Below are 14,431 nucleotides of genomic sequence, written 5' to 3' on the forward strand. Positions count from 1 at the left end.
GCATCTTATTGGTCAAGAGACCAACAGGAAGTCATTATCAACATGGAGGTCCGCTAACATAATTTACACGTTTTTAATCACAAAATGTGATAATAATAAAAACTGAATCATGAATGTGGAATTCACATACAAAGTTCAAGGAAAATAACACAGAATTTAACTGTTGGATTGAAAACCTTCTCGAAATGCTAGAATTATCCCTAGCTCACAGTTTTGTCGTGTGGTTTCTGAGATATTTTTTGCAAAGTGTTGACACTGTTGCATTAGATCGTGTACCAAGGAAGAACTGCTTTAATTTTGGTGGTGATCCAGATCACCAGATCACCAGATCCAGGAACTCTCCAAATGTTTTTCTGAATAACTTTTGAATTGCAAAGTTTTGATATAATATTTTATTTTCAGACTTTTAAAACTGTATCTCTATTGATTAGTTAATAAATGTAAATTTAAAAAAAAAGAGACAGTCGTAGTTAAGCGAAAGCCAGCAACCATTCCCGTATTTTGTTCAGCATATGGTTGCAATAACCAGCGAAATATTGAAAGTAGATCATGTGGAATTACGTTTCACCAGGTTGACTAATACTTTATTTGACCAGATAACAATAGACAAATCCAAATGCATCAATAAAGTATCAAACATGTTAGTATAAAATGCATTTATACATTTATTTATATTGTAGCTACCTTATGTCTTAGTTAAATAATATATAAAAATATTTTAGCATAACAGGACGTTGTTTTTAATATTTTACAATGATCTGTATCATAACAATATTTCTGTCCTTTGTAACAAACCAAATTGTGAGAAATAATAAGGGAAAATTGGTGAAACTATTGTTGTCCAATGCAGAGGAGCATGGGAGACCCATCCAAGATGGCGGCGCGATGAGACGTCAGCTCGCAGAGGCAGCGTATTACAATGCGGCTCTATGGGCGGAACCGGTGCAATCTGTTGCGCCCGGTGCGATGCTCTGATGGAACCGCAGGTATAAAATGAAAGGGTCATAGTGGCCGCGAGAGCAGCGGGACATGAGAAGTGTGACTGCACAACAGGTACCTGCAAGATATTGAAGAGGCAGCTGGTAAGGACGTCTTTAAGGTTTATGTGCAGACTTTTGATGCGTTTCTGATGCGCATGTGTGATGCGCGTTAACGCATTACTTATTGAAATGTTTGTGTTGGAGAACGAAGGTGGCGTGGTTCACCTGATTAATTGGGTAAATTTGGACTTTTTTTTTTTTTTTTTTTTACATTTTAATGGTTTAAATAAATGTTTGTAGTTTTGGCAGAAGTGGGGTTTGAATGTGGTTAATTGAACTTTTAGTTTAGGTTGGTAATTAATTTAGTTTTAGGACTTCAGTTCATGTGCATCGTGGATTATGTATTTACTTTTATTGTGTATGTGTGTTTAAATGTTTTTACCTGGCCGATTGACCAATAGAATTACAACAGCTAACAGAATATTAAAGAATATTAACAATAGGCATTGACAAAATATTAGTCATTGTTGGTATACCCTTTTCAAGTGTGGAAGCGTAGCACGGTGGAAAATACACTCGACATAAGCATTCTTTAACATTGTGAGATAATGCCATTTTCAACATTTATGCATATAACTCCAACGAAAATGGTTGGAGCACTTAGGAAAAAAAATATATATTTCATCCATGATGGAGAATGTCTAGTAAAATACAAACAAAAAGGAACAGGATAATAAAAAAAAGAGGTAAAAAATGATCATTTGGATACAGTAAATGTAGGGCACAATATTTATTGTGCGTGTCACAATATGGGGAGAACTGTGGCCCTTTGCGGAGGTTTGCACTCTTGAGTGCTTTTCTAGTTGTCTCAACTTAGGGTCGATGCACTTCAGAGCGCGCCGGTTTGGTGAAATACGTCATAGTGGTGCACCAAGCACTTTCCCATTTATAAAGACTCTCTGAATCCACCAGACAACAGCAAAGCTGAGCAGAGCGGCAGCAGAGCAGAGCGGCAGCAGAGTGCCACTGAAGTCGACACAGTTTGACCACCAGGCCGGGGATCCACCAGCTGATACCACCAGGCCCGGGATCCATCGGCAGCCATCAGGCACTGATGACACTGGCTACCACCAGGCCCAAGAGAGTCCAGCTACCACAGACGAAGCTTCTGAAACTGGTGGCTGTTCAAGTTCCACTGGCTATATGCCACATAATAAATCTAAGCACTCATCTGCTTCTTATCTTTTAAGAGTCGTATTTTTTTTAGCCGTTTTCCATTTAAGGGGGCATCCAGACTAACTTCTCTGCAGCATTTGATATCATCAACCATAACTTATTTTTGAGAAAACTCCAATGGTATGGAGTAGATCAATCAGCCTTATCTTGGTTTAAAAGTTATGTCAGACAGATCACAAACTTTTTTTTCCCCTCTTTTTTTCAGTGGATGCTTCTCTGACATCAGCGATGTGACGTGTAGAGTGGCCCTAGGGAAGCTGTTTGGGTTCACCATTGTTTACTCTTTTTACAATTAGTCTAGCACTGGCACTGAAAAGGTCTAAAACTATGACACACACTGATGATTCTACCATATATTTCTCTGGACCTACAATTACTGAACAAAGTCTGAATAATGAACTGAAAGTTGTGACTCAGTGGGTTGAAGAAAATTAACAAATTATTAACACAAGAAAAACCAGTTGAAAACCTGAAAATAAACTAAATAGCCATCAAACAAGTACAAGAAACTAAACCTTTTGGTATTATTATAGATGACAAACTAACTTGGAACAAACATACAGATAAAACTACAGAGAAAATGGGAGGAAAAATCACGGCACTTAGAAGAAAAGCAACATTTTTACCGACAATTACAATGAAGGAAATAGAAATAATGTAATCATTAATTTTTTCCAACCTATATTACTGTTCAGTTATCTGGTCTAGTGCATGGAATGAAATCCTCAAGAAACTTCAAATACTACAGAACCGAGCAGCAAATACTTAACATTTGTCCTGTTACACTGATCATATTGCATAATCATTTTAAGTGGTTATTAGTAAAAGATAGACTATTGTACACACGGCTCACTTTTATCAAGAACATCTCAGTAGCAAAAACACTGATGATACTCTATAAAGACTTTCAGTTCAGTACAAATACACATGGGTATTGTACAAGGCATGTAGCCGGAAATAATTTTATATTGCCTAAAGCTAAGACTAATGCATTGAAATGGACAGTATTTTATAGAGTAATGTTTGAGTGGAATCATTTACCAAATTTATTAACAGTAAATAGTATTGAGTGTAAAAAAAAAAAAATAACACAACAGCATCTGTTTAATAATGGAATTGCTAAATTTTCAATAAGTCTATGTATGTACATGTATGTGTGTAGGTATATATGTATTTATGTATGGATATGCTTTTGTATGTATACAGTATAAAAGTGTATGTGCATGCATGTATAAGTATATGTACATAGAAATGTGAATGAACATGAATACATGTCATCTTTTATTGTATTTAACAAAGGACCCCAGGAAGAATATCTGCAGCTAGCTGCTGCAGGCTAATGGGGATCCAAATAAAATTTAAAAAAAATAAAAAACAGCGCTGCATTTGGCACACAGAAGAGTCTACTGGTGGTTGATCCTTTGCTGTCTTGTTTTACCCAAAATTCACTTTGCACAACATGGCAGTTGATGATCAGCATTTGAGTGCAGAGAAGCAGCTACATTTTATTTTGTTTTTCTCCCTTGTAATATTTGTCAATTGTCATATTTCATATTTGTGGATTTTTAAGCCATTAATTGTCAACCAGCTAGAAAAGTTTTAATGAGCAGGAACAAAAGTAAAATGTCCAGCTTCATTTGGGTTTCAAAACATTAATTTCACTGACAGAAAAACCAGGAAGAACTGGGATGCTCTGTTAAACTGTTGACACCTGTTACATCTTCTTTTGCTTGTAACAGGACTGGAGCACAATGGTACGACTGGGTAGGCTATCTCATTTCATCAATGGTTGGCAGTCACAGTGGGCCAGAGCTACATTGGCAAAACCTAGACACAAGTCTGTCAGTTTTTGTTCTTTCTCTCTCTTGTTTATTAGTCAGCTTCTGGGCAAAGATAAGTATGAGGAGGCGATCCATTCTGGACCATCTTAAGTGTACTCTTGACTTAATATCCTGCCAGCAACTGTTTTCATTTGCATCATTAAGGTCCTTATTTTCCTTTGGCTGACTTTAACATTTGGTTATTTAGCAGGCACTTTCATCCAAAGCTACATTTGGTGTATGTTTAACTTGTGAACTGTTTTCAAATTAAAATAATCATATAGAAAAGGGTTTAAAACTGTTTTAATTGCAACCACTTTAAATACCACAGAATAACATTGATTCAGTATTTGTTCTTCAAAGAAATAAAGATTTTTAGGATGAATACTTCTGCCAACTGATCATCTGTAATGTATTTTGGTGAGGTAGTGAAGCAGAAACAGGCCTGTTGGTATAAGCTGTTCATTTGAGGGAGGACTACTCTGAGCTGCAGTTAAATAAGTGTGGAAAATTTCAAAGATCACCGCTAAAAACATGTTTAAATAAATGTTAGCACATATTCATAAGGTGTTTTGCAACAACGTAATACCTTACTGGTTATACCTTCAGCCAGAGAAGAAAAGGTTGCTTTGTTACATCACAGCTTGAAGGCAGACAACATCTGCGTCACTCACTGAAATATGTGAAACTTTGTCAAGGCTTTCTTTAATTATTGCTCTTTTTATTTATTTTTTTGTCCATCCATGTTGATGCATATAAGTTAAAATGATCTATCTGCTTCAAGTAAATGAGAAAGATTTGGCTATTGGTTTCCTCTTCGCCAGCTGTTCAGGCACCACTGTTTCCAACAGCCTCCTCACTAAGGTTAGGCGTCCTGTCTTGATCATAGCCTTGGATAACTCTGTAACCTCTTCTGTATGAGTTCTATAAAGCAACCTAAGCTCAGATCTCACTATCTCCAGAGGGTACTTCTCCTCTGCCTTGTGCACCCACAGCTCCAGCTGTGTGATAACAGGGCTAGGCTCAGGACTTCCCTGCATGAACAGAGCCAGGAAGGCCTGCAGGAGGCAGTGCAAGGCTGTTGTGTCTGTGCTGCCGGGTCTCTCCAAGTCCATGGCCTGCTTAAAGCAATCTGCAGCATTCTGCTCCTCGCCTTTCATTAGGAGGCAGCGTCCTCTGAGCACATGGAGTTCTGGCAAGGTGTCACTCATCTCAAACTGTAGAGCATGAGAGAGGCTCACAAGAGCACAATTTATTGCATTTTCATCCACCAGAATGCTCTCCTGGAGTGCATCTACACCCATGTAGTAGTATACCTAAAAGATAAAACATGATTATGTGAACAGTGTTGCTGCAGGAAACTGTGTTAAACCATGTCTTGTGGTGTTTGTGGTTTACCTGAGCCATCTCTAGATGAGTCCGAAGACACGGACACACTGCAAGCACCTTGTCCAAGTCTCTTCTAGCTTCAGTTAGCTTCTGACGGTCTGGGAGTCCCCCCTGTCCATGCTTTGCCTTCTCCAGGTCCTTGGCATATGAGATCATATTGATCTAAAGAAAACAAAGCATGTTGATAGTTTAGTTTATTCAGGATCCCCATTAGCTGTAGCAAGCTACAGCTATTCTTCCTGGGGTCCGGCACAATTATAGCATCAAAAAAATAAAAACTTGTAAAGTTACACAGCACATCAGTTCAATCCTGGAATACAAGCTATCTACATACTCAAATCCATCTCTTTATATCCATTTTTAAATACTAAATGCATGAATGCCTTGTGCATTTATGTTATATCCAGTGCTTTAAACAGTTTACTGTAATAACACACTCTATTCATCCACAAAAATATGCTTACTCATAATTGGATATCAACCTATATTTATCTATAATACAAGTCTTCTAGTACACCTCTATCCACATTATCAATTTGTTTACTCTATTACACATTTGTATTTATTATACTTTTATCACCAAACCCTTATAATTATGATTTTATGACTGTACTTTTGAGAAATAGTCTTTCAAATAGTCTTTCAATAATATTTGAAAGTTTTTTAGATCAGTGGTTAATGTAATGTTCTTCGGTAGTGAATTCCATATTTTGATGCCTCTATACATAACAGTTCTTTTTATTGCATCTGATTTTGCATTAGGCAAGCTAAAATTTCCATCTTTTGCATGTCTTGTGGTATATTCGTGATTTCCAGCACTAAAAGTAAGGTTATTAAATGAAATAACATAGTTTTAATACAGATATATTTCTAATTGCAACTGTCATTGAGTATATGAGTATAACATAAACAGTAATAGTGTTGGCTCTGTGCATGTTAACTGTAAATGTAAGCATTTTTTCATTCAGTGAAGCTACAGAGGAACTTTAGTATAACCTGCATAGCTGATAACACTTTACAGAAAATAAGTTGTCAGATGAACATTTTATTAACTACTTTAAACTGACGGTATGCTAACATGTCATTGGATTGAAGTAGCTCAGATGCAGTACCTTGGCACGAGTGCAGTAAGCCTGCCAATTGAGCTCTGGATCTGGCAGCACATTTAGGGCCATGTTGCAGATCCCAGTAGCCATCTCAAATTTGCCCAAGAGAAAGAAGACCTTGGCCAGACGGTTCAGGATAAATGCGTCATCACTGGCCATATTTATGGCCTGAAAACAGAGAAAAACAAATGGTGGTTGCTGTACATTTCCAATGTAAAGAAAAAATAATGCACTCGTGGGATGCAAAGTTTTGGTTTTTTTTTATCATGTAGCATTTTGCACAGTTACTCAGTGACAGACTGGAAACCGTTATATATGTGTCATTATTTTTAAGTTTAGCCTCATTGTTAACACCAGAAAAAACAAATAATATATCAGCAACTCACAAAAAAATCACCTCAGACTACTTGGTACGAAAACAAACCTAACAAAACATATGACGTTTGTCTCATACTATACAGCTTCTCCAGTTGTTATTACAAAGGGAAAAAAAACATGTTTACCCAAATGTGATGTTAGTTTAGTAGTTAAAACTGCTCCAAATAAGGTATACCAATTAACTTTTTAGCAAGAAGTAGTCTTTTTTTTTTTCAAGCCCTTTTAAATGAAGATCATGAGCATAGTAGAACCATATACATAAAGAAACAAAGTAAAAGTAAGAAAACTCCTGTAAAATTTTGGTAAGAGAGACACTGGCCTCCTAAAGTAGCCGTTTAAACTGGTATAAGAACATAAGAATAAGCTGTTGGCTTGGCTTGAATTGGATTATGACGCGTATAGATTTTAACTGGAACACAAGTTAAATTGTGACACAATTTAATTGACTTATTCAGTCTCTCCAAGTACATTACATTTGCTGTGAATTAATGCTGTAACTTACTGTTCCATAACAGGACAGAGGATCAGACGCTGAAAAGCCACAGTCGTGTATGGACATGGGCACAGAAGAAAACTCCTCTTTCCTTTCCAGCATAATTCCAACATAGCACCAGGTTAGAGCTATTAGGAGAGATAACAATGAGTTTTATTTCCAGTTTCTACCTGCAGGGCTCTGTCTCTTTACTGAAAACAAATGCTTCTAACATGTTAATTTAAAAAAAAAAAAAAAAAAAAAAAAGAGAGAGAGAAAACTATTCATGCAAATCCATGGTTGAATGACAGAAAAATGAATGAATATCTGTCTATATATTTGAATTATTTTCAGACATTTTAGCCTTAAAACTTGAGGTCCACTAATTGAGGTGCTGACAACAGATGGAACCAATCTGTGTCAGAAGAACTATTTTGGAGACCTTATGAACTGTCTAAAACCTCTGCTTTTTTTTCTTAATCTTCACTTTAAATGAATAAACCTTTGATAAACCTGAAATCTTTCATCTTTTTCTTCACCTGAAGAATGATACCCTTCCACATCTCAATGCTTTTCACAAATGTCCCTTTTACCATAATTCTAAAAGTATACTAATAGAAATTGTGGTTTTAGAGACACTCTTTTAATTATGGGTATGTGAGTTTTGAGCAAAGGCCTAAAAAACAGGTACATGGCACACAGGTTTGAATAAATACTTAACTTTTAGGCCACTTTATCCAACTCTTGGATTTAGTCTTTCTGATAGCTGTTCTTTCTATTTTTATTCTATTTTTATTTAAAAACATCATACCTTCCTCCCATTAACTTAACTTGCTTTCAGCAAGTGTCAGTCTTTAAATGTCACCACCTGCTGTTTTCTTTTTTCTACCCTCTTTCACATATAATTTATTTGCCAACCAGCTTTCCTAACTCTGACATGTGGCATATGTTGTTGCTCCTGCTTTCTGCCTCCCTATGGGTCATCATGATGGATTTCCCCCCCCCTTTTTTTTAAAATTAATTTCTTTGTTAAAACTAAACAAACGGCTAATAAAACTACAAATAAAACATCTTTATATAGTTGTATCCTATCCTTTTGATAATTTTGACAAATTAATGATCACAATGTGTATTTCCGGGGCCAATAATCAAATCTTGCTCACAAAAAGTATGCTATTCTAGTTCATATTACAAATTTGAGTAACTTGAGTTACCTGTAAAAGTGTTTTTCAAACTTATTTCAAGCAAGACATCAGTACCAAAGCGTTGCATGTCTCTGTACATTTAGAAACAAAGTATATTTACCTTTGTGCTGTATTTTCTCAGATTCAAGTGTTTCTTTGAGCAGCTTGAGCCCCTTATTATAGTGCGAGAGCCTGAAGTACTCTGATTCCTCTTGAGTCTTTACTATATGGTCCAGTCTGCAGGGAGAGAACACTTTTAATATGTTCACACTGGAGAGAAATTCATTCAGAAATGTTTAATGTGAGCTCTGTACCTTATATAAATTGTTGCCATTTTGAAATACCAGCTCAGTTTTTCCTCTGTTGGTATCTGAAAAATAACATCAGTTTGTTGCAGTTCCACCAAATCAATTTTTCAACTGTCTAGGATGCAATATATATTTTACCAGATGACCCCCATAACATAGAGCTCTGTTGTAAAATGTCAGTGCAGACATTAGCCTCTCTCTCAGGTCATCCTCGCTGTCCAGCTCCACATCATATGGATAAATATAAGCCTGTTCTGCCAGGCAGCGAGCAGCCAGTAGCCTGGTTTCCTCTTGAGAAGCCTCCCCTGCATCAATGCCCATGAGCTGGGACACTTTGTCCACACACTCCCCTGCATCCACCTCTCTTCCCAGCCTGTCGTACACATAGCCCAGGTTGGCCCATGCGTTGAGGTTCCCAGGGTCTTCTTTACAAATGCTCCTGTAAGGCCAGACATCAGCATACAAGGGTCAGAAAAAAACATCCCTGTTTCGTCTTAAACAAATATTTAAAATCAAAAGAGGACATTATGGCTATTATCTATCTGCCCTTATCTATGTATTATGAAAAAAGCTTTCTAGTGGTAAGTTCTCTCATTCTAAGAAATTGTACTTTTATTGAATTATCCACTGGCTGTACTGGATATTACAAGAATCTTTGTGAGTGATCACAATCAGTGAGTGAAGTGAGCTTAAAATGAACAGTTGGCAGTGGCACTGAACTTCATTCATGGTTGCGATTGGTCAGAATCTTTATACGTGATGTGTGTTTTTGGGATTTTGTGGGGTTTCTGGCAAAGTCTTACCTGACATTTAAGAAAGACTTGATTTTTTTTTTTTTTTTTGTTCACAGCTTTAAAATAAAACATTTTGACACAACTCATTGTCATTGCGAGATAATATATATTTTATAAAATGAGTTTTAAAAGACAGCATTTTCAATCACAGCTTCTCTCGACTTTTGTACATAAATGAGGTATTTCTGCTTCTCTTCTTCATCAAAGCTTAGCAGTGTTTGCATGCTAACTTAGCTAGCTAAACAAGCATTTGTGTGGTAAAGATAACTTGCTAAAACATTACTCACATTAGAATTTCTATTGCAGATATGTATATACATTTAGCTTTAATCTCTAAGTGAATTAATGACAAGCTAACGTGACTGTGATAAACTGCTGTCTTATCAGTCACAGGAGCAACCAGGAAGTAGCTAACAGGAATTCTGGCAGCTAAGAGGACGCAGAAGATGTCTGTTAGGATAAAAGAAAACTAAATATATCATACTGGATATTGTGTATGGGCAATAAACTTCAATAATAGAAAACAATGTATCCATTATGTACAATTAAACACAATTAAAGCGGCAATAATGCAAAATTGCCTTGAAGAAAACGGCAACGTTGGATGAGCAACGTTGTGTCAGCAACATGGAACAAAGATGTAAATTGCATTTGGCCAAACTGAACAAAAATTTTGAGTTTGAATTGTTATTTTTCATGTGAATCTGTGTGTTAAAGCGTTTATCCCTATCTATCATGCATGATCTCCTCTTGTATGGGTTTATGTTTGTGTGAGTTTAATGCGTAGTCTCTTTCCAAGACACTAGATTCACTTACTTTCTAACTTTAAAAATATACTGCACATCCTGCGCATGTTAGTTATGTGGTATTTCTGTTCTACAGTAGGTTGCTGAATATATATGTGCTATTTATCAACACCTAATATTAACATCTCTCTGCTTTTCTGCTTAGTTATAATTAAGTGCAACAAGAAAAAAGAAGAAAATCAGGGAATCACCTGAATATTTCCTCTGCTTTGTCCAGCTGTTCAAGATGGAAAGCCAGCAGACCCAGAAAATTTCTAATGGCGTACTGTAAATATCCAACTTCAGCTTCTAATTCAGCTTTCAGGCTCTCCTGTTTTAGGTAAGTGTCCCGATGCCGCAAATTTACTGGTCCAGTCGGCTCACAGTTAAGATGAAGGTCGAGGTGGAAGTGTCCAGGGATGTAGTCCATGTCCTCCATGAGGGACTCAATGTCCTCTGTGCTGTCTTCCTCCATGGCTTATTTCTGTGCCTTTAGTAAGAGACTTTTCCCCCTCTTTTGTATAAGGTTTAGCTCAAGAAATACCTGAACTAAATGCCTCGAACTCTCGACTTGGTCTTGTCTTACATAATTCATCCAGTGGCAGGTTGAACAGGTTTTCCTGGGAGTGACTTGGGAGGAAATCAACCTTATGTGAGACGTATGACTAGAAAGTCGTTATCCATTGATAATTTTACTACTTTTTTTTTGTTTGTTTTGTTTTTTGTTTCAACAAAATGAGTTGATTTCAGTAAAACGGCAGTTTTCCAAGCTCATTTCCAGATGCACTCTTTTTCTTCTGATTTATTCCAAATCCCTCTAGTTTCTGCTCATTGTTGCCATTTTTCTGTTTGTCTGATTTTACAAGAATTATTTTAATTTATTTTAGTGTTTGTTAGATGGCCTGGAGCGTTGATCATTAAAGCCCCCACTGGCCTGCCTCCTACAAGCCTGTGTTTAAAGTGAGGTTTCAGCCTCCACGCCTCTGTTCACTGTAGCCATCTGAAGAATGTGACCCTGCAGGCTCAGCGTGACTAAGGAAATATTGGGTAAAATTAAATCAATGTGCAGGTTTTTATGTTACTATACAATACAGCATTATATCTGGTGCAGTATTTTCTGTTAATTCAGCATTTCCATAAGATACAAAAATGCTTTATTACAAGAAGAAAAATGTGCAGCAGTGCTGTGAAATCTTGACAGAACATGTGACAGCCTTAAGGAGATAAGCAAAATACTTTAAATAGTTAGAAAAGCAAAGATGCAATGCTCGTCTTTACACAGCACCTCACAATGCTTTCTACTCAGCAAGTGACGAGCACTTTTTTGTTTTGCTTTTGGTGAAAGATAGAGACAATGAAAATGAAGTATAATAGAAGAACATTTCTTATAATGTTAATTAAATTAAATGAATCCTTTTAACTTCCCTTAAGGCAAGTCATGAAGTCCACTCATATGTTGCACATCATTACTTTTGATATGTTTTGTAGGCAAGTTAAAACTTATTAAAAAAAAAAAAAACCTTAGTAAATTTAAGCAGCTTAAAATAACAAAAAATTTCAGCAATCATAGAAATATACCTTTTACCAGTATGTGTTTTAGAACACAGTGGTTCAATGCAACGAATGGGGTAAAAACTTTTAAATGGAAACCAAATGAAAAAAAGGAATTTGTTTTGTCTTTTTTTTATTTTTATTTTTTTTCTGTTGACTCTATCAGTCTTGATGAATGTCACCATTCACTGAAGAAATGTGCAAAAAAAAAAAAAGTTGCTCACAGGCAACGTACAGTTTTCTGTTCAGTTTCAGACATGTGAAAGGAATACCTGAAAACAATTTATTCCCTAAATGCCATTGGTCCCCAAACCCCAGAAGTAAAGAGTTTATTTATTATTTATTTATTATTTCACTGAGGACATTTTTGTGCGGACCAGTGTTTAATTGGCTAATCAAAAATCTTTAAACTTGGATCCTATATTGTGATTGTAAAGTGTAGTCCATTACTTGATTTACTCTAAGCTATTTCCGCATATTCAGGATCATATTTTTGTAGTTTTTGCTGCTTAAAACTTTGTTTCAAATCTTAGATTAACTTTTGAGGAGATACTGGTCATTAAGAGGCTTGCTGAAAGCAAAATGGACACAAATGACCATTGCATGTCTGCAGAAGAAGACGTTTTGATGTGAATATAGACTACATCGCTTGAGCCAAGCCTACACAAATGTAAAGGCAACATGCAAACCCACAAACAAATGCCTGAGCCAGATTTGAATAGTGCTGCTGCCTCTGAAGTACCTTGATGGATAAATGGGCAGTGCTGCATAATGTGGATATTGCAAATCTGCCTCACCATGTGGGTGTGTAAAAATAAATAAGTAAAATGTTCTCCTCCAGCAACTGTTGCCATGGTGTTATCATGGATACCAAGCTGATTAAATGGTAACTGTTGCAGATCCACATTTGTGTGACTGTGCACTCCTAAAACCAAAGAGAAGTTTTCAACAGGTTTGTCTTTCACTTGATCCAAATTAGGGGACTTAAATTCTTCATTTTACCAGCTAATAAACAAAAAGAAGGTACTAACAGAAACAGTCTGATCACTAATCAGTTTAGTTGACTTCAGATCCTACCCTCAAATGTGGAATTAATCTTTATTCATGTCTGACACAAATCGCAGTCAGTTTGTAATCTTTTTGTAGCTTGTTCCAGTAAAGTTAGATAAGTTTCTACCTTTTCATTATGAATCCACTACTGTATTTACTCATTTAAAAAGAAATGTATCCAAACACTTATCAGGCTGAAACTTTGTTCGTAGTTTTTCTTTTTTTTTTTTCTTTTCTTTTCTTTTTCTTTTTTGAAGATTTTTATCATGAAATTGTTTAATATATGTAAAGGAAGGGAAAGGAAAGCCACAATATTTGAACCAACATTCTCAATGTTTAAATATCAGCAAACATCTTTTTAAAAGAGGGTTTTGAATACAAATCACTTTAATCTGATTTAAACTGTGTCAGTGGTTTCATTTTTTACACTTCTGAGTGTTGAAAGACTGCACTGCCACGCCACCCAGTCAACAAATATAAATATTTTCTGATTAAAGTTTGTAATCAAACCTTGTAGTCATTTCATCGAAATGGCATGAAAGAGTTTGGACAATTTAGCAAACCACCATAAGGCGACTAGGATAAGTACTGATCCTTGTTTTTTTTTTTTTTTTTTTTTTTTTTTTAATATTTTATTCTACTTTAACTTGACAAATTCTATCTAGTTCTAAGTAACAGTTTAAGTTTTTGACTGTATCTGCTACACTTCGACTGCTTTGAGGTCATATTGTGTAAGATGGCAGTAGTTATTGTCTTATTATATTTAACTGTTCACTGAAGCGTCTACCTTTAGGCTATAAAATGAAAAATCTACTGAATGCTTCCTGCTGGTAATTTGAACATTTTTCTCTGTCAATATTTTCTGACATGACAACCAAGTAGTAAGAAAAGCTTGACTGTATTTAAGGTAGAATTACAGTAATATGCACTTATTATATATCTTGGGTCCTTCTGTTTTTAGATCTTTGCTGAATTAGATTCTCTTTTGGTTGGATATTCCACTGAAACATATAGGGAAAATAAATCCTACCTGAATAAGCAGGAAAAGACAGACCAGTGATAGCGGTGCTCGAGACACAAATGCAGATTTGGGTTTGACTGCAGAACAAGATCACCTGGGGTAAGTCTATGTAAATATAAAGGCAACTTGCAAACCTGTTGACCATTGTCTTCACTGTTTGACTGTGACTGTATGTCTCCCGAAACATCATTAAAATAGCATAGTTGCCCTTTAAGAATGTGAAATGAAAGGAATAATTTTTTTTTTTTTTTTTTAATTATTCCCGGAATGAAATGATTTAGTGACTTGTTTAAAAAAAAAAAAAAAAAAAAAGGCATCCATTAACATATCATTCATGTATACAGACAATGTATTTTA

The 14,431-nt window shown here is 35.8% G+C and overlaps 1 protein-coding gene across 1 annotated transcript; it reads right to left on the reverse strand.

Annotated features, from left to right (window-relative positions):
* Window positions 1-4,815: 4,815 nt before the first annotated feature.
* ttc22 (tetratricopeptide repeat domain 22) lies at window positions 4,816-10,927 on the reverse strand (the record flags this gene model as incomplete). The annotated part of the gene is made up of 8 exons (XM_079245549.1): window positions 4,816-5,352; window positions 5,435-5,587; window positions 6,538-6,699; window positions 7,412-7,530; window positions 8,687-8,802; window positions 8,880-8,935; window positions 9,012-9,312; window positions 10,665-10,927. 8 exons carry the CDS (start codon window positions 10,925-10,927, stop codon window positions 4,816-4,818), a joined length of 1,707 nt encoding a protein of 568 aa, XP_079101675.1.
* Window positions 10,928-14,431: the final 3,504 nt, after the last annotated feature.

This window comes from Telmatherina bonti (genome assembly GCF_933228915.1).
Source record: "Telmatherina bonti genome assembly, chromosome: 8".
Lineage (NCBI taxonomy): Eukaryota > Metazoa > Chordata > Actinopteri > Atheriniformes > Telmatherinidae > Telmatherina > Telmatherina bonti.